At 59.3% G+C, this 25,144-nt stretch overlaps 1 protein-coding gene across 8 annotated transcripts in view; it reads right to left on the reverse strand.

Annotated features, from left to right (window-relative positions):
- PKD1 (polycystin 1, transient receptor potential channel interacting) overlaps positions 1-25,144 on the reverse strand; it is a 43,385-nt gene that overhangs the window by 15,776 nt on the left and 2,465 nt on the right. For 6 of the 8 annotated variants that reach the window (XR_012061082.1, XR_012061081.1, XM_072942429.1 and 3 more), the window contains exons 2-17: positions 13,718-13,789; positions 13,529-13,600; positions 13,259-13,428; positions 12,230-12,901; positions 11,952-12,135; positions 10,630-10,850; positions 10,182-10,297; positions 9,616-9,742; positions 9,059-9,306; positions 7,767-8,522; positions 6,711-6,842; positions 6,316-6,491; positions 5,911-6,044; positions 1,645-5,264; positions 1,283-1,432; positions 59-202 (exon numbers count right to left, since the gene is read on the reverse strand). Coding sequence is in view for 6 of the 8 variants with exons in the window: in XM_072942429.1 (XP_072798530.1) it covers positions 59-202; positions 1,283-1,432; positions 1,645-5,264; positions 5,911-6,044; positions 6,316-6,491; positions 6,711-6,842; positions 7,767-8,522; positions 9,059-9,306; positions 9,616-9,742; positions 10,182-10,297; positions 10,630-10,850; positions 11,952-12,135; positions 12,230-12,901; positions 13,259-13,428; positions 13,529-13,600; positions 13,718-13,789 (6,994 nt within the window). In the remaining 2 variants the exon portion in view is untranslated. Of the gene's footprint in view, positions 1-58; positions 203-1,282; positions 1,433-1,644; positions 5,265-5,910; positions 6,045-6,315; positions 6,492-6,710; positions 6,843-7,766; positions 8,523-9,058; positions 9,307-9,615; positions 9,743-10,181; positions 10,298-10,629; positions 10,851-11,951; positions 12,136-12,229; positions 12,902-13,258; positions 13,429-13,528; positions 13,601-13,717; positions 13,790-25,144 lie in introns of those variants that run through there. The other 2 variants (XM_072942432.1, XM_072942433.1) reach the window with 2 other exon arrangements.

A 25,144-nucleotide genomic window follows, 5' to 3' on the forward strand; every position in this document is an offset into this window, starting at 1 on the left:
GTGGGTCCTCCCCAGGACCCCCACCTTTGGTCCCCCAACCTGGGCCTCGCCCGCTCACCCCTCGTGTGGAGCCCCCGCTGCAGCTGTCACAGCGACCCTCCAGGTACACGTAGGAGCTGCGGCTCACAGCATACACGGCCTGCGCCTTGCAGGACACGCACTCCAAAGACACAATGGGCACCCGGCCACTCCGGATCAGCACCTGGGGATCAGGTGGGATTAAAGGGAAGCCATGCCCACCATGGCCAGGACCCCCACACAGGGGTTCTGCTCCTGAGGCCGACCATTGAGTCTGCTAGTGCAGTGGGGAGGCAGTGGGATCCATGGAAGAGTGGGGCCTCTGCTCTCCACATATACTGCTGCCACAACTGCAAAAGCTCCTCGCAGGCCCGGCCAACTCCTAAACCAGCCCGCAGCCCAGGTTCCCAAGGACCATGCGCTCAACATTTACCCAGTATATTTGTGTGGTTTTATGTCTCCCATTCTTGGGGGGAGGATCATTTAAAGGAGCAGAGACCACAAAGGGCTCATTTTCTGCAGCATCCAGGGCCCAGCTTGGGCCTGGTACACAGGAGGCACCCGACAGGTGCTCACCTATGCCTGGATAGATGAATGACCATGGCTCTGGGAACACGGACACTGCTCTACACAGCTCTGTCCGAGGTTCCTGCTGCTCTGCACTGGGGTAGGGCTCACGTCAGGCAGCTCCCAACGGCTCCTCTGAGCAGGACCCTCCCGGGGTAAGCTAGCTGGGAGACGCCTGGTGCTTGGGACAGACACCCCATTCCGAACACCAGCAGGGCCTGGCACATCCGCTCCCATCACAGCAGCAGGAGTGGTGCCATGGGGTCAAGTGCACGAGGTCCTGAACTGCCAGGCCAGTCAGGGGAGAGAGTGAGAGTGTATACCCACACAGGGTTCACAGAAGGGACACCGTGCTCTGGGGAGGGGACGTGTCTCCTCATTGTCAGCCTTCAGTGTCATGCGGACAGGGTATTTCTCACAAACCACTAGAACCTGTACTGTGCTTCTTGGCTCGAGTGCAGCTGTGGTCCTTTCAGAAGCAATGCCAGAGAAGCATCTTGTTAAGTAGACTTTATGTCAAAAGTTGTAATAATTTAAAGTGAGTAACACCTGGAAGCACTAAAACATAGAAAACTTTAAAAATGGGTGCTCATTGCCATATGTAGGCAGGGGTCCTGTGCACTCAGAACTCTGGGGCAGCGCCCCCACCCCAGAAGGCCTGAGGCTCTGCCAAGGGCTTGGCTGGGGCAGCACCCACCGTCTGGTTGGTGGCCTCCTCCTTCCGGCCGGCTTTCCACACAGTCAGGTTGAAGGTGTACTCTACGCCAGCCTGCAGGCGCTCCCGCGGGATGGTGACCACGCTGCTCCCACGGGGCCCGAAGTTCAGTACACACCCGCCAGTTTCACTCTGTAGCCCATAATGGGGGTGGGAGGTGAGACTCTAGACCAGCCTCCCAGTGGAGACTGGCCCAGGGGAAAGCTGGGAAGACCCTCCCCCTTGCTGGGATCAAGCTGACCACTAAGACGTCAAGCAGACCAAAGAGACTGCCAAGCTCATTCACACAAATGACTGAAGGCGGACCAGGAGGGCAGCCAGCCTTGGTCCACCATGTGACTGACCTGTGTCGAGGCCACGCAGGCCCAGTGGAAGCTGAGCGGCGTCTGGTCACCATCCTCCAGGTTGGGGTCATAGGACTTGCTGCCATTCAGCACCAGGTCTTGAGTGTCTGACCACACTCTGTAGGAGCCACCCTCAACAATGGGCACCAGGCGCTCAGGGGCCACGGTCACATTGGCCTGGATGCTCCGTGCAAGGGGTGTGTCCCCAAATGACACCATAAACACGAAACAGTAGTGGCCCACGGGAAGTGCCAGCCGTGGTACCACCAGCTGAGGCCGGCTCACATCCACGCCAGGCAGAGTCACATGGGTCATGCGCCCAGATCGCTGGCAGCTAGTGGCACGGTACACCTCCCAGCGGTATTCAGTCTGGTAGGTGACACAGTTACGCAGGTCAACATGAGCCTCCAGGTAGTTGCGCTGGGAACGTCGCATCAGCACCTGCGGGGGCAGGGCCATGTCCACCTCGGGCTCCCTACAGGCCAACACGTGGACAGTGACTGTGGCCTGTGCCACGAAGAAGCTCACCAGGTTGGAGGCATTCACCTCTACATGGTAGTCCCCAGGCTGCAGGTAGGAGTGGGCAGCCCAAGGTACCTCTGTGTCCTCAACCAGGGTCCCGTCGCCGAAATCCCAGTGGTAGGCCACGCGCCGGGGGCTGGGGCTGGTGGCAGCCTCGAAGCGGGCCGAGCGGTTGGTGAAGCAGCGGCTGCTGCGCAGCGCCACGTGCTGGATGACATCCTGGACCTCAACCATGAGTGTGCGGTTCACGCCACCCAGCTCGTTGAAAGCTCGCACGTGTATCTCCAGCAGCCCTGCAGCCACTGGGGTGTAGGTGACATCACGGCCCGACAGGATGACCAGTGAGTCCCCTTGGACCTTCTGTAAGGAGAAGTACCACGCATAGGCAACTCGGGTCCCCCGCTGCACCCGGGCCGTGAAGTTCCTCTCAGCGCCCGTGGCGATGGCCAGCTCACAGCAGTCGGGCACCTGGAGCCCAGCCACGGCCTCTAGCACCGAGATGCGCACCTGCGCCTGTGCCCGGCTCACGTGGTTCTTGGCCTGGACACTCACTGTGTATTCCCCGACGTGGGGGAAACTTCGGGAGAAGTGGGGCCCAGGAAGTGCCTCGAGGCCAGCCACGCCCACCTGCAGGTGGAAGCTGACAGCCGAGCCGGTGGCCAGCAGGATCTGAAAGTGGATCAGCTGCCCAGGCTCTACCACCTTACTGCTGGCCCACAGCACCAGGCCCATGACTGGCTCCTCCACCGTGAGGTTGTGTGTGGCTATGATCCAGCTGACCGTGTTGGAGGCATTGAGCTGAATGGAGAAGGTGCCAGCGTCAGGGAAGATCATGGTGACGTGCTGGCCATGCCTGTCGCCACCCGGCATGGCCCAGGACCAGTTCACATCGGTGCCCGAGGCCAGCTGCCCTGAGAAGGGCACGGTGGAGCCGGTTACCACAAAGCTGCAGTCCAGTTCACCGGCCCTGATGCTGAGGCCACTCACAGGCACCTGCACGGCCACTTCAATGGTGGCATTGGCTGAGCCCAGCTGGTTCTTGGCCATGACTGTGACCAGGTGCAGACCGGGGGTGGGAAAGGCGAGGGTGGTGGATGGCTCTGGGGTCTCCCAGCTCAGCCCTTCCTCCAGAGACCAGGTGTAAGTGACACCACTGCCACCAGCCAGCTCAGCACAGAGGGCGACACTTGTGTTGACAGCAGCTGGGTTTGGGGAGGCAGCCGCAGCCAGCCACCCAACAGGTTCCACAAAGTCCACAGTGCGGTTGGCCAAGGCACTGCCCAGCATATTGGTGGCCCGCAGCTGGATGTGGTAGGTGCCAGCCTCAAGCACAGTGAGTGAGAAGGCTTTGCCGCTGCCAGTGAGGGTTGGGCCGCCATCCCCCTGGGCAGTCCAGCTGTAGGAGATGTTGGTGCCGTCCCGGACCGCAGCCTGCAGCTGCAGCGTGCGGTTGGTGGGGAAGCAGCAGCTATTGCCGCCACCCACCACCTGCAGCCCCTCGATGTGCTGCAGGACATAGATGAAGATGCTGTCCTGGGCAGTGCCCACCTCGTTCTCAGCCGTGACAATGATGTTGAAGGTGCCGATGGAGCGAAAGGTGTAGGAGATGGTGGGGCCCCCGGGGATGGGCGTACAGCGGTCACAGAGGACCCAGGAGTAGTGCACGTTGCTGCCTGCCTCCAGCACAGTGCTGAAGCTCACGCTGCCGTTCAGGGGCACCACTGTGCGGCTGGCATTGACACTGAGTCCCCGCACGCGCTGCTGTACCGTGACATTCAGCCAGGCCTCCCCCCGGCTCACCTCATTCCAACCGGCCACCTTGACAGTGAAGTAGCCCGTGCAGTTGTAGGCGTGGGTGACTGTGGGGCCCTCGAACTGCCCGCCGTCCCCCAGCTCCCAAAGGTAGGTGGCGGGGTGTCCACGGCCCTCAGCGGAGAACAGGTAGGGCTGCTGCAGCTCCAGCACGTGGGAGCCGTTGACCCTGATGCCTGTGAGCTCCACGGGCTCCTGCACCTCCACGAGCGCCGAGTCATTGGCAGCCGAGATGTTATTAGACACAGTGACTGTCACCAGGTAGGAACCCGAGTCCCGGTACATAAATGTGGCCTCAGGGCCCCCGACACGGGTGGCAGCATCCTTAGTGCCGAAGTCCCAGGTGTACCGGTAGGGGAATGGGGGCCAGGCATGGGCCACCAGCCCAGCCTCGTCTCCGAGCTGCACGAACTGCCTCTCGGGCCACAGGGTGATGTTGCCCACCTCGGGCTCCACACAGACACTGCTGAAGTAATGCGCCTTGTTCACGTGGCTCGATAGGACCAGCGCCAGGGGGAATGTGCCACTGCGTGTGAAGTTGTGAGTCACTGTTGGGTCCCCCTGGACGGTCGTGTTGGATGAGCCGTCCCCAAAGGTCCAGTCAAAGACGTAGTGAGCAGGGTCCCCAGTGACATGGGCCGTGAGCCGGGCGTGGGGCTGGGTGGGGATGCAGAACACAGGGTCGATCCACAGCACCTCCAGGACAAAGACCTGCACAGGCAGGTTCTGGGCCAGGCGGCCGGCGGGGCTGGACGCGCCCACAGTCACTGTGCAGTTCTGAGCCCGCAGGTACACGTGCTCCACCACGGCCTCAGGGCCCGTGAGCACTGTGCCATCCCCCATGTCGAAAGTCCATGTGACGTTGTCGCCCGAATCCAGGGTGGCATTGACCACAACAGGTGCACCCTGCTCCACAGCTGGGCTCAGGTTCACAGTCAAGCCACGGAGCTCCTCGAAGACACGGACACTGACACCTGCCACTGTGCTGCTGACAGTGTTGTTGACCTCCAGGCAGATGTGGTACATGCCTCTCGAGGCATACGTGTGGTTGACCTCTGGCTGGGGCTGTGTCACAGCTGGGGAACCATCCCCGAAGTCCCATGTATACAGGACGCCCTCGGGGGAGGGCAGTGGGTGTGGGAAGAAGGTAACAGGCTGGCCAGCCACCAGGACATGACTACCCATGGCCACGGCCAAGGTGGGCAGGGTGGCACGCACACTCACAAGCACCTTCTGCGTCAGGTTCTCGAAGGCATTGGACACAAGCAGGGTCAGGTTGTATTCACCTGGGGGACAGGCCCAGAGTGGGGATGGGGATGGGGCCGGAGCCACCGTCACCGCTGCCACCACCACCTACTCAGCAGACTCCCCACCTAACCCCGTGTTGTGGGAAGGGGCCTCCTGAGTGGGCAGAGCAGGGCCCAGCCAAAATGTGAACAGAGAATGCCCTTGGACACTGCCCAGGTGGTCCTCCCAACAGGTGCACACAGGGTGCCATCAGCTCAGGGCAAGACGCAGGGCTGAGGCAGAAACAAGATGAAGAGCAACCATCTCCAGGTGCGAACGCACTTGGAGTAACAGGACAAGCACAGGCACAGGGCTGAGATTATGGGGGCACCAGTTTACTCCGCACCTGTGTGTGTGTGGCTTCTGGAGTTCTAAAAATGACTAAAAAGAACCTCCCCTTCTCTCACAAAGAGGCTCAGGGGAGGAGACAGGAAGGTCCAGTTTCTGGCCAGCAGACTTGAATCATGGGTCTCCGAGGCCCTATCCACCCCTGGATACCCACTCTTCACCCTAGTAAGGGCCCTGGCCATCAGCCCAGGCTGGACTGGGGGGAGGCAGGACAGAGGGGCTGTCCCCCAGGGAAAGGCTGACCCCAGGGCAGGCCTTGCCCAAGTCAGACGCTGGCAGGGTAGGCCTGACCCTCACCTGGGACGGTGTAGGTGTGTGTTGCATTGTGCTCCACCAGCACCTGGGCCACTGTAGGGTCTGGGACCTGGAAGGACTCGTTGTATGGAGGCTTGAACTGGCCGATCACCTGCTCCCCATCCCCGAAGGTCCACCTGCCAGGGAAGAGAGCAGATGGTGAGCAGGCTGGAGGATGGGTGGGAGGGGCTGGCCACACCCATGGGAGTGGGAGGTGCCCAGTGGCTTGGCTACAGCTGCCGTCACTTCCCTTACACTTCCTTTCAGGGCACCACCCAGCATCCCCTGGCCCCTTCCCAAGGTCTGAGGCACCTAACGCCTCCTGACAGATGAGGAGGTGGAGGCTGGGGGAGAACCTGGTGCCAGCCTCACCCAGCCCCTGCTCCCCACCGGGCCCAACACACTCACAGGAAGGCCACCTCCACAGCCGAGTCCACCAGCACGTGGGCCGCCAGTGCCAGCGTGCCATTGGGGGGCAGCACGAGTGGCAGCGCAGATACCTGCAGGCCCCGCATCCTGTGCATCCGCTCCACAGTGACATTGTAGTTCACAGTGACATTGCTCACATGGTTGGAGGCTGTCAGCTGTGGAAACAGGTGGTGGTGAGCAGGCAGCCAGCATCCCACAAGGCAGCATGGACAGCACCCCGCCCTGCACTCACCCATTGCCACCACAGGGTCCTCGAGAGCAAAGCAGAACAGAAGGCACAGGTGAGCAGTGGACACCCTAGCCCGCCCTGCCCCTGCCCTGCCCCTGTGCCCTTGCCCCCTGTGCCCCTGCCCTGCCCCTGTGCCCCCGCCCACCGAGAGCTTGAAGATGGCAGCGCTCTGGTAGATGACATTGAAGACCACGTTGTGAAAGGTCAGGGACTGCTTGTCATCAATGGTCCAGCGGAAGACCACGTCTGAGCCAGCCTCCACCACGGGGCTGTACCTCTGTGGGAAGGGCACTGTCAGCTGGTCTTGACCCTGGCCCCAGCCCAGGATCTTTGGAGGATCAACTCTGCCCTCAGCCCATGTCCACCCGCCTGGACACAGCTCTTTGTGGGGCTTCCAGGACAGGACCTCAAGACATCCTACAGCAGGGAGACGGGGAGGGCAGACAGTGGGTGGGCAAGGAGCCCCAGGGCCCCTCCTGGCCAGAGGGGCCACACGGAGTGGGGCTGAGCTTGGTCTTGGTTATACCTTGACCTCTCTGTACCAGTTTCCCCATCTGTCGAGCAGTCCTAGTGCCAGTGACAAAAAGCCCACCCATCTCAGTCTCTGTACCTCTCCCCCAGGCTCCTGCTTGGGCCCCTTAGCTGGACAGCACAGTGTTATCTGGGAAGGCATGTTCATCTCAATGGGCCCCATGATTCTTGATGTTTACCTGCATCACCTGATAGAACAGGTGTGACCACAGGAAGCCAGGGGACACAAATTGTACAATGGCCCCTGTGCAAAGGCTGCATAACTGGTGGCTGCCTTGTGCAGGTGGGCACCCAAAGTGGCACCAACAGTGGCCAGATGGCATCAGACCCTCCCCTCAAAAAGTGCTCACTAGCCACATGGGGATATAGCAGGGGCTCTGAAAACATACCCAGGATCGGTGAGGTCAGAGCTGGGTGAGAAACTCAATGATTTGTTCAGAAAAATGTGAGAGCAGAAGGAAGCATTTTCAGAGCAACTGTTTTAGAGGTGACTTTCCAGTAACGTACGAATCAATGAACAGCCTGAGAAGCCACCTGACAGGACCTTCCCAGAAACTGACACAGAGCCCACTGTCCCTGGCGACCAAGTGCTTTCTTCACTGGGGAGGGGCTGCCCTCTGCAAAAGCAACTCGTCTCAATAGGGGTTGGGTCGACCCTCCAGCCACTCACCACCAAGACACCCTGCAGCACGCGGGCCTCAGGGCTGGGCATGGCGCGGAGGCCACGGATGGGCTCCTCAGCCTTCACCTGCAGGCTGAGGTCGGCTCGGCCGGCACCATTCTCCACCACAATGTCCACCTCATGTTCACCCTCACTGAGCCTGGGCAACTCCAGCACCGAGAATAGGGTGGCGTTGGCCTCGTGGGTACAGCCAGGCACCAGGGCAGCCACCGTGGTAGGGCAAGTGGCCTCAAAGGGTGCGCTGACATTGCCCCCTGGCCAGCGTACTGTAGCCGTGGCATTGGCACCGGAGTCCACCTGGAGCACCATGAGCGAGCCATTGGTGGGCATGAAGATGCGGCTGTCGTCGGGGGTGGGGTAGATGACCCGAAGCCCGGCCACCGGGGAAAGCACATCAAAGCTGCAGGACAGGTTCTGCCTGGACACGTGGTTGCCCACTGTGGCCCTGACCTCATAGTGCCCGGGCTGCTGCAGCCCCGGGTTGGGGCTCAGGCCTAGCAGAGGGGTGAGCTGCTCTGTGGCAGCAAGCAGCCGCAGGGCACAAGCAGGGCCAGTTGGGGCCACCTCTAGCTGGGCAGGCAGGTGGGCCAGCCAGGCTGAGACGTTGGTGAAGAAGTATGGGACCTCGGGGCCAGGGTGGCCGAGTGCCTGGGGGCAGTGCAGGAAGGTGCCTGGTCCAGCATCATGTTGCAAGCTGATGAGGTCACCAGGGAGCAGGGGGCTGTCTTGGCCATGGAAGGTGACCTACAGGAGAGGGAGGTGGGGCCATGTCAGGTTCTCACAGTGGGCCACCACTGATAGGGGCCTATAGGGGAACACTGGTCTGGGGTTCCAGTAGGCAAGCAAGATCCCCCTGGGGGTAATCCAGAGTCACCCCCCTACAGGGGTCTTAACACTCGTCAGTCACTCATACGCCACCAGGCTTTGCAGGGACCCCCTTGACACTCAAGGCAGGGACAGATGGAACACACACAGCAGAGTATGTAAGCAGGGTTGGGGCTTCTCTGGACAGGGACACTTGTGGCCAAGACTTCAATGATGGGAAAGAGCAAACCACACCCAGAAAGGGGGAGAGTCCTCATTAAAAGGCAAGTGCCAAGGCCCGGGGGCAGAAGCGTCCTATGTCAGGAGATGAAGGCAGCCACTGCCACATGGGAGAGGGGACAAGGGACCTGGTGGGCTGTGCGGAAGAATTTGCATTTTGTCTGTGTTTAATGAGGAGACCTGGATCTCAGGCAGCTAAAGGAAAGGCAGAAAGCACCCAGGCCAGTGACACACACCGAGTACTGGGTGGGGGGACCTGCAGGCACGGAGAAGAGGAACTCTTTCCACAGTGCATAGGAGACATCAGGGAGCCCCAGCCCTGATGTGGACCCATTGGCACAGGCCTGGAGGTGGCAGGGGGCATCCAGCGGCAGACAGATGTTGGATCTGGGGCACTGGTGTTCTTCCGGTATACATGAAGGGGCTGGCTCAGTCCTGTTCTCCAGGGACCTACTCTGGGGATCACTGATGTTTTCTGGGGCCCCTACAAGGAAAGGAAGTGGGGTCAGGCATCCCACTAGGACACAAGGTTTTGCCAGGCAGTACCCCTAGCCCCCACCATCACTCCTCTAACCCTGACACCAGGTCAGCTGACTGACCTTGGTGAGTCCTTCACCCAGGCAGGCCCACCCAATCTGTCCTTGGGATCCCCAGGATAAGGTGGCTTCTCTGTGGACCCCACTCTGTCCACCTTGAGGCTGGAGACCAGTCCAGTGGGTGAGGGGTAAGCAGATACAACACTGCCGAGAGTCGTGTGAGTCCCCCAATTCCCACTGCCAGGATGGAGTCCCACCTGCTCCTTCCACGGGCCGGTACACCTGCAGCCGCAGCTGGGCGGGCTGGCTGAGATCCTGGGTCCCAAACTCAGCAGAAGTGAGGAAGGCTTCACGGCTCAGGCTCAGGCCAGGGAACACCATCACCTAGCGGGGCAGGGGGGCCGCTCAGCTCCACAGACCCTGGCCCTCAGCCTGGCCCTACCCCAAGGCCCAAACACCCACCAGGTCAGAGGGGAGAAGCCACGAGATGGGCCTTCAAGAGGCCCCCATGAGCCTTGTTTCACACAGTGGGAAACAATGTCACTCGGGAGAAAAAATCAGTTCAAAACCATCTGTGAGTAATAGGAACCCCACCTTCATTTTCAAAAAGTCCCCAAGCACCAAGACAAAAGGCTCAGGAGCATTTGGGGCTCTCCCAGACACCAGGATAGGGGCCTTCTACTCTCTGCACTGTGCTGGGGTTTCTAAACTCTCTACTGGACACAGGACCATAACAAGGCTTCTGGTTTCTCAAAGACAGACAGCAGCCAGGGTGAGGCACAGTCTCTAGACTGCATCCTGGAGGGCCAGGGGGCCAGCCTACCTCGACGGGCTCCCGGGGGGCTGAGAGGGCCTCCTGCTGTGCCAGGGGGCTCAGGGGCCCCTGCAGGTCCCCCCTGGGTGCTCCCACGAGGAAGTTCTCTGCATCCCGCACGGGGCCTGGAGTGCAAGTGTGCAATGAGGTGCTGGTCCCCAGCGGAAGAATAGAGTGTTGGGGGCCCAGGGTGGGGCCAGACCTGGGACTGAGCCACCTGGCAACAGCCCCTGGCTCCCTTCACCTGTTTCATCTGGTCCAGGACAGAAGGCACTCAGCAAACACCTAACCAACACTGAACAGCTAAGGAATGAACCTGTGGTGCCAGGTGGCAGCTGTCCTGGCCGGGACCGGGGGGCTCCCAGTGTGGCCAGGAGACCCCATGTGCTTTAGGGGGGAAGGGGTGTCTTGAGCCAGGGCAGCAGGTGCTCCCCAGCCCCCAGGGGCCCCAGCGAACCTCCAGGCTGCAGCTCACAGACATAGCTGTGCGGCACCGAGCACAGGTCCGTGTTGCACTGCCCAGCAGGCCCAAGCCTCACACAGCGCTCAGCCGTGGCAGGGTGTGGCTCCCCCGGCAGCCAGTTCTGGCAGCTTTCCAGGCTGAAGGCCTCGCCCTGCGGCGCTGGGCCCACCTCAGCTCCCTCCACAGCAGAGAAGCCGATCCACACGTCCAGGCTCCTGCAGGCAGACAGTGGGAAGGGCAGGCACTCAGGGGCTCCCCAGAGACAAGCATCTCCCATCTTCCCTCTTTCTGAGGGCACCTCCTCAAAGCAGTTGATCAGGTGGGCCCCATCTGTCTCTACCTTCCAAATGGGGAAACTGAGGCTCAGAGATATGATGTGGCAAGCAGGGCCCACAGCAGTGCCTACCCAACCACCCATCCCAAAGGGCCAGGGGCCCAGCTGAGAGATCCCCACAGGGCCCCATCGCCATCTGGACAAGGGCCCTGCAGATCTGACCCATGTGCTGAGGGGAGGCTCCAGGTGCAGTATTTGGGGACCAAGACATCCACATATCAGCCCCCACAGCTCTGTCAAGGCAAAGACCCTCCTGGAGGCAAGGTTTGTAGATACAAGGACGGGGATATACACGTGGACAGAGATAGGCAGAGGGACAGAGGGACAGGGACAGGCACAGGAAGGGGAGTGAAGCGCTGTGGCCAGAGCTGGGCCCTTAACCACGTGACCCTGGGCAGGGGCTCTGACCGCTCAGGCCTTGGTTTCCCGCTCCGGACACTGAGGACATTCAGGGTGATGCACAGTCTCTTCAGCCCATTCCCAAGCAGGGACCCCAGGAGAGAAGGGGGTTCAGCCTCCACCCCTCCTGCCACCAGCCATGGCAGGTGCTGAGGGCCAAGCTGAGACCCGGTGGGGCTACCCACGGTGACTATACTACCAAGCATGCTTCCTCACAGGCCTGGGCAGTGAGTGCGTTTAAGAGGCCCTGTGTGTGGGCAGCGTGCGGCAGCACTGAGCGCCCAGTAGTGGGTAGTGTGCGGAGCAGAAAGCAGGGAAGCCTCCTCAGTCACACCAGAATCTTGCCTGCCCCTGCCAAGAGGGGCCTGGCATGGGACAGATGGGAGACAGGGTCTAGGGTGCACCTCCAACAGCTGGCACATCCTCCACCTCTGTGTCCACATCTGTATCAGGAGAGCCAACAGGCCGGCCGGCTGGCCCCTCCAGATGCCCCGATCTGCTCAGGCTCCGTCCCCATCCCAGCATTCTAGGGACCCCTCTACCTCCCAGCCTCTCTGAGGACCAGAAGCACTTGGACAGGCACCTGGTGACACGGGAGACCAGGAAGTGCTGGACAGCAGGACTGTCCACCATGGCCAGGGCAGCCCCAGCCCAGGACCGGCACCGCTCCTGCGCCTGCAGCCAGGCTGCCTTCTCTGCCACCAGGCGGTAGCAGTGCCCATTACCAGGGAAGATCTCAGTGTCCGAGGGGCAGAGCGGATGCACCACTGGTGGGGAGGAGCAGAGGGCAGAAAGACATTAACATGTGCCCCACGGAGGCTGCCCCTCCCTGACTTGGGCCCACTGGCGGGGTGGCCCCACCTTGGGCTGGCTCCTCTCCCAGGGCTACGATGCTGTAGGCAGCCTGGAGGCTGGAGCCGCCTCGGTTTCGGACCCCGAACTGCAGGGTCTCGTCACTGCGCACCGAGGCCAGACAGATGAGCTCCAGGGCTGCGGGAGCGGCCTCCACCTGTACCTCCGCCCCCAATCGAGCAGAGCCATCCCCCAGGGCCAGCACAGCTGTCACATGATAGTGCCCAGGCAGCATGTAGCAGTGATTAGCCTCCTGGCCAGCAACATCCACCTCAGGGGAGCCATCGCCAAAGTCCCAGCGGGTGGAGCTAACAGGCAGTGGGGCAGACACATGGAAGGCTGCTGGCTGACCAGAGGCCAGGGGTCCTCGGGGCCCCACCAGGGCAGCCCCTGGGGAGGCAGGGAAGATGTTCTGGAGAAGGGTGGGGCCCCCACAGGTGGGGGTGGGGGGCAGCGGGGGGCTGGAGCAGAAGGGCAGGCAGGCAGAAGAGGCATTGGGGGGCTGGGCCGCCCCACACAGGCACCGGCCCTGCTCGGAGAGGGCTGCGAGGTCCTGGCCAGCCACGAAGCAGAAGGCGCTGCAGGCCTCAGTTGCCAGCGGGCCCTCATGGGCAGCTGAGAAGGCCAGCAGCACCACGGCGCCCGAGCTGTCGTCAGGGACACAGGCGATGTACTCCTCACCTAGAAGGGGAAGGCAGGTGGGTCCCACAGGCGCACCCCACCCCTGCTGCCTCTCTGTCCCCATTCCAGGTCCCAGATCACATCACTCGCGACCCTCCAACGGCTGCATGGCACTCACCCCCACCTCCAGGCTGGTCTCCCCACCTCCCACTCACACCATCCCCTGGTCCAGAGGGCCTTGCTGACTTCTCACCAGGTCAGTCTGTCTCAGCCCTGCAATCGTTCCCCAGGTGCATCTGCTCCCGGATCCCTGTCTGCCACCCCTAGACTGGTGACCCCTGAAAACCTGCAGGGTTCCCACTTGGCCCAGCTGCCGGGCAGAGAGGGGCTGAGTCTACCCCGCCCACCCGCACTCACCACAGCCACTGTCCAGCAGAGGGACGCTGAGGAGGGGCTGGCCAGCCAGGGGGCCAGGCCCAGAGCATGTGGCCGCCTCGGGCCGCACCACGCGAACCTGCTGCTCCTCCGCCCAGCGCGGCAGCCAGGCCAGACCACAGTCACACTCCAGCGGGTTCCCGCTCAGGTTTCTGGGGGCAGAGGGCAAGGCAGGCGTCCAGCGGGCAGTGAGGCAGGTGTTGGGGGCCATGGGCCCAGCCACCAACAACCACCAAAAACAACAAAACTTACATTTCACTTAAATTAAATAAATTAGCAAATATTCCTTCTTCTAATGTAGAAATCTTGTTGTCGCTTATGTCCCTGTAAGAAAGGGGAGGTTCAACACGGTTGGATCAGGGCCCCAACAACCGCACTGGGGACAGGCAGCTGCCACCTGCCCACTTAGAATCCCACAGCCGCCCTGGAGGGGACACTCACAGCTCTGTCAGCGCCGAGAGGTTCGCCAGGAACCCGCTGTCCAGTGCCTGGAGCAGGTTGTGGGAGATGTCTCTGGGGAGCAAAGCAGTGCAGGTCAAGGTTGGAGCCCAGGGCTGGGTACAAAGCTGACCCCAGGCCACGCCAGAAGCCCTCCAGCTGTAGCCTCCCACCCTCCAGGCCTTATTGCCAGGGCCAGGGAAAGAAGATCTGAATGAACTCTCATCTGGGAACCTGAGAGCTAGATCCTCCACCCTCCTCTCCTGCCCCCTGCCCCCTGGCCCAGAAGGGTGGAAATGCACCATGGAGGGCAGACTTTACCCCTCCACACAGGGTTCAGAACATACAAGGCAGTCTAGTGGTCTCCAGGGTGGGGGCCCAGATGCTGCCAGCTATGGAGGGTGGGGGGTGGGAGGGATGGTACTGAGACACAGTGGGCACAAAGATGAGATAAACAATGAGGAAGTTCTGGTGGATGAACCCATGTCAGAGCAACAGTGACGGCCCACGTTAAGCCCTGGGGTCCAGGCATCAGAGTCAGAGCCGTATCTCGATAACACTAGGGACTCAAAGTCAATGTAAGCACATCAGAGAACTGAACACAGGAGAGTCACAGGTTTTCAAAGCGTGAACCTAAAGAAAACATCAAAACCCAAAAGCTCCAACTGCATTTAAAAACACAACTTCCACACAAAATATCATAAAATCAGAAAACAAATTACAAGCTAGGGAAAGCACTAGCAATTTAAATGGCCACCTGGGGGACTTCTGGAGGGCACCACTGGCCCGCAGGTGATTGACGGGGGGGGAGCCAGGCCCAGAGTGGGTGAGGGAAGGGGGACTGTGGATGCAGTCAGCTAACCCCTGGGAGCCTGGTCCCCCTTCCACATAGTGGGGCAGCCACTGGGAAACTCGGCGCCAAGCGACAGCACGTGGACATGACATGTTCAGCTGATGCTGGCTTCCTAAGGCCTCAGTCAGGAGGGCACAGGCAGTAGGTGGGCAAGACCACAGTCCTCCACTGAGCCGAGGCTTCCTCAACAGGGGCTGTGAGTAGAACCTCAGGCACAGTGGGAAGGGCAGCACAACAGGGGGCAGGGTCCTCCCAGTAGTGGGACCTCTGAGACACTGGACAGGGGTCCCACAGAGCAGGGGTGGGGCTGGAGCTCCTGCTGGGACCCAATAGGGGTGGAGGCTTCAGCCTGGAGGACCTGCAGCCCCACCACTGCTCTGATGGGTGTCCTGACTATGCAGGCCTGGGTGGGGATGAGGGGCAATGCCTGACTTGGCAGAGGCTCTGTCCCAGCGACAAGCTCAAAACGGCAGCACTTCACCTGAGCTAGGTACCCCAGACAATCTCACTGAGCTTCTCAGTCTCCTACCTAGAGAGAGAGCGTGCGTGCACGCAAATATAAGTCCCCTCCCCGAAGGGCTGTGAACAGGGCGCCCATGCCCAGGCATGGGTTCCAGGAACTCCAGGAGCAGAGGCTTTTGGGGACGAGGGAACACGGGGACAGGACCTTCTGGCAGGTCACCTCTGTGCCCCACCATGGAGCCTAGCTTCCTTCATCCCCCTCACATATGGGGAGGAAAAGTCGTCCCCTTCCATCTGGCAGTGCCATTGGGTAAGCTGAGCTGGGCACTTGCGAGCAAGTCCCAGAGCAGCAGAGGACGCAGCAGCCCATTTATTTCCAGGGGGTACTGTGGGCGGCCCCACCCCAGCCAGCCCAACCATTGGGACACAAGCCAGTCATGTTAGGTATGGAACCCAAGGGGCATGGTGGCTGCAGGTCCTTAGGGAGCCCATGCGTCCCTCATAGTGTTAAGTTTGCTCAAAGCCCTCAGTCTGTTGTTGAGCAGCGAGCTTACTGGTTGACAAAGATTTCACATACAAATTCTTTGAGTTTATTCTCCCTGATCCGTGCCACAAAGCCTCCAGAAGGAATCCTGACACCCAGCAGATCACAAACCGAGGATGCAGGATTGACAGCCATAAGGCCACGAGAGCTGAGTGGTGAGGAGGGCAGGTCCCAGCACAGCGCTGCTAGTTCTTGCCCACAGCCTAGGGAAGGCTCAATGCTCTCTAGCTCCACTGATACCGCTCATGTAGCAGTGTCTGTAAAACTCTTACTTGATAAAACAATTTAGGACAGTCACATCTACTTCAGGAAAAAAAAAAAGGGACACACAGTCTCTTCCAGCACAAGCTGAGGCCCCTCACCATGGCATATGAGAATGTGTGCCCACAGCTAGGCTGGTGGGGTGTCTACACCATGCGGAGGGTGTGAGACAGGCCAGGAGACCAAGGAAAGGCACCCAGATTCCATCTAATGTCCCGTACCACACTCTGTAGTAGGGACGGCTGTGCCACGAGGAACTTCAGTTAGACCCCAGCAGGGACTTCCTAGTGGCTGAAGCAAGGACAGCTGTGGAATCTGAACCTCTGAGAAACTGGGTGGTAGGAGCCTGAGAAGCAACAGCCCTAGGCAGTAAGATGACCTGGGGAGGAGGCCTGGGGGACTGTGAGACATCAGGGTAAGTACAGGCATGTAACACCCGCCAGGGGCGCCAGGGACAGCTTCTCAGCCTTCTAGCAGAAGAGGAAAAAAGGAAAATCCCTAAAATGTTTTTCCACATCCCATTTTCTGGAAAATCCATCATGAGTGGCAGCTGCTGGGAGCCATCTGTGGTGCCAGAGAAACCAGGACAGGAGGTAGGGGCCAGGTCAACCTCAGTGTCCCAGCCACTCAGCCAGCACCCACGCTGGCAGGACACCACCATCCCTGGCCTCATTGGCCCATGGCTCCAGGCCATCCTCGGCCCAGCTCTGTACCACGGAGGCTCCCCTAGAGCAACAGAAGACAGCCTCACCCTGTCACGGGCTCTGGCCACGTGCTCCGGCCACGTGCTCCATGCTACAGGCCCCAATGGGCCCCTTCTCCCCAGGATTCACCTGGGCCTGGCCATGGCCCACAGTGCAGAGAAAACAGGAGCTTTGCCTGGGGACCCTGCCCCGCAAAGCTCCTGTGGCCTGAGGGCAGAACCAGGACATGCACCACAGGCCCCGCCGGCCCAGGGCTGTGAGAATGTCTGCACGGCGCACACCATGGGTAAAACCCATGTCCACTGGGAGGGATAGGGGGCAGGGAGGACACTGGAAGAAGGGCTCTGGAGGGGACACTGGAGGCGAATACCAATGGAGTCCTCACCCAGCCCCATGGCCCTAACAGCCAGTTTTCCACATCCCCATCTGCTTTTGCTGTCACTGTTCTGGGGGAACGCCAAGGTGGCCGTCGGCCAGCCCACCCCCTCTCCAGCCCCTCGGGTTTCCTCTGCACCCCCTAGGTGACATCATCACAGTCTGACGCCCTGCCCCCACACTTGAGTTCTCCATGTCCTACAAAGCGGGGGAGGGGGGCCCAGGGAGCCACCTAAAGGACCTCAAGGAGCCCAGCAGAGCCGGCAGAAGCAGGAGAGATTGGCCAAGCACCATGGCGGCCAGCCCCCACTGGGAGGAGAGCCAGTGGCCTGACTAGACAACACCCGAGAGGTCCCGGGTCAAGCAGGGTCTACCCTCTGGGCCATCTGGACCCTCCCAGGTCCCTCCAAGGCCCAAGTCAACAACTCCCAGGGACCCCAAGGCTGAAGGGGTCACACCAGCTCAGGGGGAGTGGTGACCTGGGGACCACACACACCACCTGGGAACAGGCACACACTACGACAGCACCAGACATGTGTCACCATCCTGGTCACCAGGGACAGGCTGGGAAGCTGGCCCTCAACTGCCCTCAGCACTGGACTGAGACAGCACATTCCATAGCTGGCATGTCCCCTCCTCCTCTGTTCCCTCTCCTGCTCTGAGACAGGTATAACTGTGTTGGGAGAGGAGTGAAGAGCCCTGTTCCGCCCCATATACCTGGGACTTCCTTCCCTTCCCCGACAGTGCCCCAGTAGTTGCTGGGAAGCCCAGTCTGCCCCCCACACTGGGGCTGTCCCAATTCCCCCTGCCTTCCAGATCAGACATCCTCACAGGTAGGAGCACCAGCCTCCCAGGGAAGTGTTTCATTCAGGCTCTGATCTTTCTTGCTCTGAGCAGGAGCTGGGGTGGGGGGATCCCTGCTTCCACCACCAAACTGGTAGTGTTCAGCTAAAGGTGCTCAGGGCTTCCCATCTGATGGACAATGGTAGTGCTCCCCTGCCCTCCCCACACAGGGCTTAGCCCCTGCATCATGGCCCGGTGCACATCCCAGGTCTTGCAGAGGGAAGGGGAGTGGAGTGGGGGGGCACCTTAGGGCCCAGTGGGGAGAGATGGGAAGGGGGCTATTTAGGTCAGGTGAGTAGGGCGAGGTATGCAGAGGCAGAGGCCAAGGAGAGGGTTGTTCCTGAGCCCTGGGTGGTTCTGAGGGCAAGTCCCTTCTAGAGCTGAGGAAACGCCGGCCCCAGACAAGCCAGGACACTGCCCTGAAGCACAGAGCAGCCTCAGTTTCCTTCTCTGCCAAGGGGGGAGTGGCCTGGGTACCCACTCCCAAGTCCAGATGCCAGGTGGGGTCTGGGGGCCAGCCGGAGCCCCCAAGGAAACATCTGCACATTCCAGACGCGTGTGGTCAGCAGTGGAGGCGAGCGCCAGGCTCCAGCCCAGCACCCCACCCGGCGCTGGCCGCCACGCTGGAAACAGAGCTTGGGGGGAACGGGCTCCAGAGGGGCCGCCTGCAGATGTTACGTAACCGCTCCTCCCAAGCCAGCAGCTGCCTCCTCCCCTGGCAGGACAGGACAGAGCTGCAGAGCGACAAGGCCCCCCACTCCCAGCCTGAGGCCCAGGGCTCTGAGCTCCTCCCTGCTTCCCGCTCTCAGTGGGCTCCCCAAACGCAGCCTCAGCTGCCCCATCCTCTCCATGGAGGCCTTGGGACTCCTGGGAAACAGGGTCCCTTAGCCCAGTAAGGACCCCCAACAAGTCCCCCAGGAGCCAGGTCCAAGCAGAAGGGGCCAGAGGCCACATGCTGGTCCTGGGCCCCTAGGGGCCCAGGCTCTCCAGACCCCACTCCAGGCATCACCACTCGACGCCTTAGTAATGGCTCCTTTCAGCACAGGACCACGGTCGGGTCAGTTTGAGTCTAATAACCTCATTCTGTCTTCATTCCCTTCTATTTATGGTGAGTGAGGCTGGCTTCCAGGGCCGGAAATGATGTTTAAATTAATGAATTCAAGTTTTGGAGAGAGAGTTGATCTGAAGAAAAACACTTGGAGAGGGTGAGCTGCGGGGGTAGGCAGGGGGCAGGCTCCTGGGGAGAAGGGGTACGGAGGGCCTGGCTGCACCCGTCCTTCCCCACTTGGTTCCAAACCAGGGCCCAGAGAATGGAGGAGAAGGGGGGTCTGGGCCTGGAAGGGAGAGAATGGCCTGCGAGAGAGCCCCTCTGAGCCTTGTCCAGGGCGTCAGAATAGGAGGCAGCCTGCGTCTCCCAGGGCATGTTTCGGGTTCCCTCACTGGGGTGTGTCCATCCCACAACTGAACTGTCACCAGGAAGAGACACAGGCGTCTGGTGCGGTGACACTGCCTGCCCAGAAACCCCCTGAAACCACAGGCCAGGACAGGGAGGGGAGCCCTCCCACAGGAAGGAGTATGGGGCATCTCCCATGCTGGGATGGAGACACAGCTCAGCCTACCCAGAGGCAGCCACTGTCAGGGCAGTAACAGGACCAGGGTGGGGTGAGGAGCCAGGAAAGAGGGGGTGGGGGCCCTCCCAGAAAAGAGTTCAGCACGCCCCTCCACCAGCAGCTGGAGATTTGGGGCCACCCTTCAGGGCAAGAGGAAGAAAAGGACCAGTACTTGGGGACGCCAGTGCCCATGTGCTGCATTCAGCTGGATGTCCCTCTGCACTCTGGCCCATTTCAGCCAGCCAGGGCAGGGGCTACGCCATCCCCTTCTACAGACAGGAATGCCGAGGCTCAGGGAGGCTGCCCTCCTCACCCCACAGTCGCCTACGCAGAGTCTGAAGAGTGAAGGAAAAACGCAGCAGGGCTCTCCCTATCCTGGCTGGAGAACACAGCCTCCAGCATTCATGGGTAGAAGCACTGGCCCAGTCTGGCTGGCAATTCCATCACCCAGTCGGTTGTGTGGCAGAGCCAATGGGTTACAGAGCAGTTTAGAGTAGAATCTGGAGGCTCCCTTCTCACCTGGAGCGCTGGCCCTCATTCCCTGTCTCAGCCAAAAGGAAAAGCTGGCTTCTGCCCTGCCTCAGGACAGAAGCCTTTCCAGGGTGGCCCCACCAGGATCCCAGAGTGGGCTCCAAGCCTTCAGGGGATAGGGACTGATAAAACTGGGGACACACTTTGCCAGGCCTGGGCTCACGGGCGCTTCAGGGAGAGAAAGAGCCCTGCCCACCTTGGCTCTCAAATGCAGCCCCCTCCCTGGCATGGGCGGCTGGGCACCACTGGGCCCCTTGGCGGAGAGGCTGCCAAGCCATAAAGAACGAGGTGTTCCAGGAAGAAAGGATGTGAGCCGCATTTTCCAGCTGCGTTCATTCGGCAGTGAGACGGCAGGCAGGCGGCCCGGCCAGGCCAGCGCGCAGGACCAGGCGCGGAGGCAGCAGCAGAAGCGGTATGTTTTCATACCAGCGGGTTAGGCCCGTCTGGGTCCCTGCTGCGGGTGCTGGCCACCACAGTGCTCCGGAAAGTGTGCATCTCCGCCCAACACGGCTTCCTCACTTGAAACCAAACCCCAGCCAGGGACTCCCTCAGGAGGCTAGGGTGGCCGCACGTGGCACAGGCACCGTGGGTGGGGGTCGAAGGCACCGCCATCCGGCCAGCTGTCGCAAAGATGGCGGGGCAGAGGGAGGGGAGGCTCTGATGGGAAACCTAATCCACAAGGGGAGTCGCAGGACAGTCCACGGAGCACAGGGAAGGGGAAACCAAGTCTCCTGTATGCTGAACACATCTTCTGAGAAAGCACCGGTGTCAGTCAGCTCCTCGAGGGACATCACAAGGGCAGCGGAGGTTGGCAGCAGAGCTGTGGCGGGGGTGCCGAGTGGCCCGTGTGTTCATGGATTCCAACGGCACCACATCACCTCAGGTCACAGAACAAGGTGAACACGAGAGTTCATGGTGCTCTGTTGACGCCTCATAACTTCACTGTGCGTACTTGAATGCATCAAAACCACAAACACATAAGTCTTAGGGGTGCAACTCCTGGTGGCCAGTGCCGGGGAGAAGGGAATGGGCTCTAGGAAGATGGAGGATGGACTGAGGGGCCACTTTGGCAGTGGTTATGATTATCGTGGCCACCATCAACTAAGCCTTGTGGGTACACACACCTTCACCTCTGAGACCCCACAACCACTCATGGTGTCCATTCTGTCCAGGTGAGGCAATTTAAGCTCAAAGAGGCTGAGTGACCCAGCCAAGGTCACACAGGAAGCAGAGCTGCTGGGATCCAGGTCTGACCCAGAGCCTGAGCCCCCTTCTCCTGTGCTCCATGTCTCCCTCCTGGAACCAAACAAGAAGTCAGTGGGAAGGACAGTCAAGGGAATTTCCAGGAAAGAGCTGGTGGGAAGGGCTGGGTAGAATAGGGGCAAATAAGAAGCTGGGGCCTGAGTCCAGGTCCCACCCGGTACCATTCAAACACACCCAAGGACCACTCAGGGATATCCCCATTGCCACCTCTGTCTGCTTACGAAGCAGGTTGCTGGTGCTGGATCCCAGGCCCCCACGTGCAGTTCCAGGGCCAAGCCCCAGAGTGTGCTGATGAAGTCACCTCTCTGACACAACTTACCAGCCATGTGACCTTAGAAGTGACTCAACCTCTGGGAGCCTCAGTTTCCTCGTAAAACAGGACCAACGCCATTGCATCGTGGTGGCACACCATGAGATAAAGGCCTTAGCACAGAGTCCAGCATGTGGCAATGGTGGAGGGAGAAGACATGGTGGGGAACAGGATGCACTCCTCTGGGTATTTTTTTCAGAGCTTTGGTTTTTAATTCAAATATAACTCACACATTATAAAGTCTACCCTTCTAAATAGAGTTCAGTGGTTTTTAGTATTTTTTCAAGGTTGTGCAGCCACCACCATTACCTAGTTCCAGAACATTTTCATCACCCCGAACAGAAACCCCACAATCTTTGGCCATCATCCCTCAGCCCCATCCCCCACCCCAGCTGTAGACAACACTCGCCTACTTCTTCCTCTGTGGCTTTGCATGTTCTGGACATTTCCTCTCAGTGCAATCATTTAATGTGTGTCGGGCTTCTCTCACTGAACGTGTTTTCAGGCTCATCTACATTGCAGCGTGTATCACTACTGCACTTTTCACGACTAACAGTCCACAGGATGGATGGACCACATTCTGTTTATCCATTCATCTCTTGATGGACACTTGATCTGTTTCCACCATTTAACTGTCAATAATGCTGTTATGAACCTTTGTACATAGGTTTTTGTGTGGACGTAGGTTTCACTTCCCTTGGGTATACACCTAGGAGTAGAATGGCTGGGCCCCATGGTAACTCTATGTTTAATCTTCTGAGGAACCACCAGACTGTTTTCCAAAGCGCTGCCCCACTCTACATCCCCACCAGTGGGTGAGGATTCCAATTTCTCCACATCCTCACCGACACTCACTATTTTTGGTGACAGCCATCCCAGTGGGTATGAAATGGTATCTCACTGTGATTTTGATCTGCATTCCTCTGAAAGCTCGACATTGAGCATCTTTTCAAGTACTTACTGGGCATCTGTGTATCTTCTTTGGAGATCTGTCTGTTCAGATCCTTTGCTTACTTTTTAGCATTTAAGGAATTTTGTGCATTCTAGCTACAAGTCCTTCATCAGATACATGATTTGCATGTTTTATCCTCCCTGCAGTCATTTTGCAGGTGTGTTCACCCTCCTGGATGGTGGCTATCCTCACTACTCCCACATACTGCCTAGCTCCTGAGGGTTGCTGGCACTGAGAATGCTCTGGTGTTGGTCCCTCTGTGTCCGCAGGTGTTGCAGGTGTAGCTGAAGCCTCCCCACTTACCTCTCTGCCCTGCCAAGTGACCACATACAGAAGGCAGAGTGTGCCCGCTTGTCCACAGTTCTGACAAATTTGCATCTCATGACCTACCAGGAAACTAACATTACATATGCATCTATAGCCTGAATTTCTAGGTGCCAGCCATCATGTGCAGCTCAGGGAATGTGAGGGTGAGACCAGCTGGGCACGCAAGATGTCCAGGGCCACCCAATACCATCTCCACACAGCAGCTAGTGTTCTTTCAGGAAGATGTCAATCAGGACACTACCCTACTAAGTCCTTTAATGCTGCCCCTACTTGATCTCTCAATAGAAGACCCACCTCCCACCTCCCATCACTTGGAGCCTCTAAGAAGTTCTGCCAGGCTGTCCTCTCTATCTGGGACGCTCTCTCCCAGCCCCTGGATGACTCCTGTGAAAGCACTGAATCTTGGCTTCAAAGTCACCCTGCATTGGGGGTCCTCCTAGGCAGCCCCTCCAAAGCGGCCCCCCTCCCCATCATCTGTGTCTTTGGTTTAACACTGGCTCCCCCTTGATGACAGTCCCAGAGTAGTGAGCCCTGGAGATCCCTGGCACAGGGCCAGGCACACAGCAGCCAGGACCACTCTCTGGTAAGGGCCCAGGAATGGGACCCTCTCCTGCCCCGCCGGCCCTCAAGGAAGCAATGCACATGGCTCCTGCAGTCTAATACGTTACACACACACCAGGCCCACACCGGCCTCAGGGGTCTACTCCCTGATGCCCACCTTCCCTCACGCCCACCTCCTGTGCAGACACCAGAGACTTGCCCGATCCCTCAGACCCCCCCCCCATTCTCCTATTATTTAGCGACACAGGTCCTGGGTGCTCCTGGCCAACAGAAGACGCTAAAAGCCCAATATTTTAGTCAGCAAAACAAATCCCTACTGAGCCCCTGCTCTGAGCCGAGTCCTAGACCAGAACATTCAGCAGACAGTATGAGGCGCACTACCGGCACCTGGTCAAAATCAGCAACACACATCACCCGAGAAGGGGTCAGCCAAAAGCAACCACACCTGAAAACGACCAACAGCCACACCTGGAGCAATGCCATCACATCTAGAACTCTACGGTGACAAACATTCCATCTCTATGCTGTCCTGTCCAACACACTAGCCACTGGCCCTATGGCCCCTGAACACCTGAAACGTGGCTCATCACACAACACAGCTCTGGACCTAACAATCAGTTTACGGGAAAAACACAGGGCAGGCGATGACACAGGGCACACATCAGATGACATCATGAAGGTGACACACAGAGACGCAATACAAAACCCAGGAGCTACTGGAGCAGGTTTCCTCGACAAGTGACACGAGCGGAAACAGAGATGGAGGGAAACCTATGCATCCAGAGATGCAGAGGACGTTAACTAACGGCACTGTGTGGATCTTATCCAGATCCTAATTCAAACTACTAAAAAGAGAGACAACCAAAGATTGAAACTGGACATGTAACAGGATCAGGGAAATATACGCTGTTTTACGTATGATCATGGTGTCACCACACATTCCAAAATGCTTACAGATCAAAGAATAGGATGGCTGGAATTTGCTTCAAAAATGGGTGGGGGTGGGGAGGGACAGGGCCCACACTATTCTGCCTACTTTTTTGCACGTTTAAACTCTCCATGATAAAACTTTAAAAATATGGGAGTAGCAAAATTTTACTGAGTAACGTCATCTTTTTCAGGCTGCCACCTCCCAGCAGCACTGTTTAACCCAAAAAGAGCCAGGGTCTCAGAACCCCAGGCCACCCTGAATGTTGAGGCCTGGGGGGCCCAGATCCCCCATGGCAAGCCGCTATCCTCCCCATCAAGTCTGGAGACAGCTGTCCTGTCACACCTTAGGCTGGCGAAGGAGTCTCAAATGAAGGGGTGGCTGCAAGACGCTGATGGCAGAGGTGTCTAGAGGACACTGCTGGTGATGCCTAGAAGGCAGGGCTTCTGGGGCCCCTGGACATGCACACCCTCACCAAGGAGGCTCCCGGCATCTTCGAGCTCAGCCCTGTTCCCCTGAAGAAAAGACTCACCCATCTCCCTCTCCCCAAGGAGGGGGTTTGCAGGGATGACAGGCAGATGGTGGCCTGGGGGACTGGGATGGAGGGCCTTAACATCTGCACCCAAGGGCCTAGTTTCCCATGGGTTCCCAGCCACCAGCCCTGTGGAAATCTCCCAGAGACATCTTCAGAGTGTCAACAAGAGCCTGGAATCTCTTCTACACCCCATCCACTTGCCTCCCCAGGTTCCATCATCACATGCTGTGGGGCCAGCCACACTGGGAGTCCCGCCAACTCAGGCCAGGCCACCAACTCCAAAACCCAGGACCGGAGCCTAAGGTGACACATGCAGCACAGTAGGCTCAGATTTCACTGCTGTGCCCAAGAACCTGCACCCTGCTGCAGGC

Source organism: Vicugna pacos, chromosome 18, assembly GCF_048564905.1.
Source record: "Vicugna pacos chromosome 18, VicPac4, whole genome shotgun sequence".
Lineage (NCBI taxonomy): Eukaryota > Metazoa > Chordata > Mammalia > Artiodactyla > Camelidae > Vicugna > Vicugna pacos.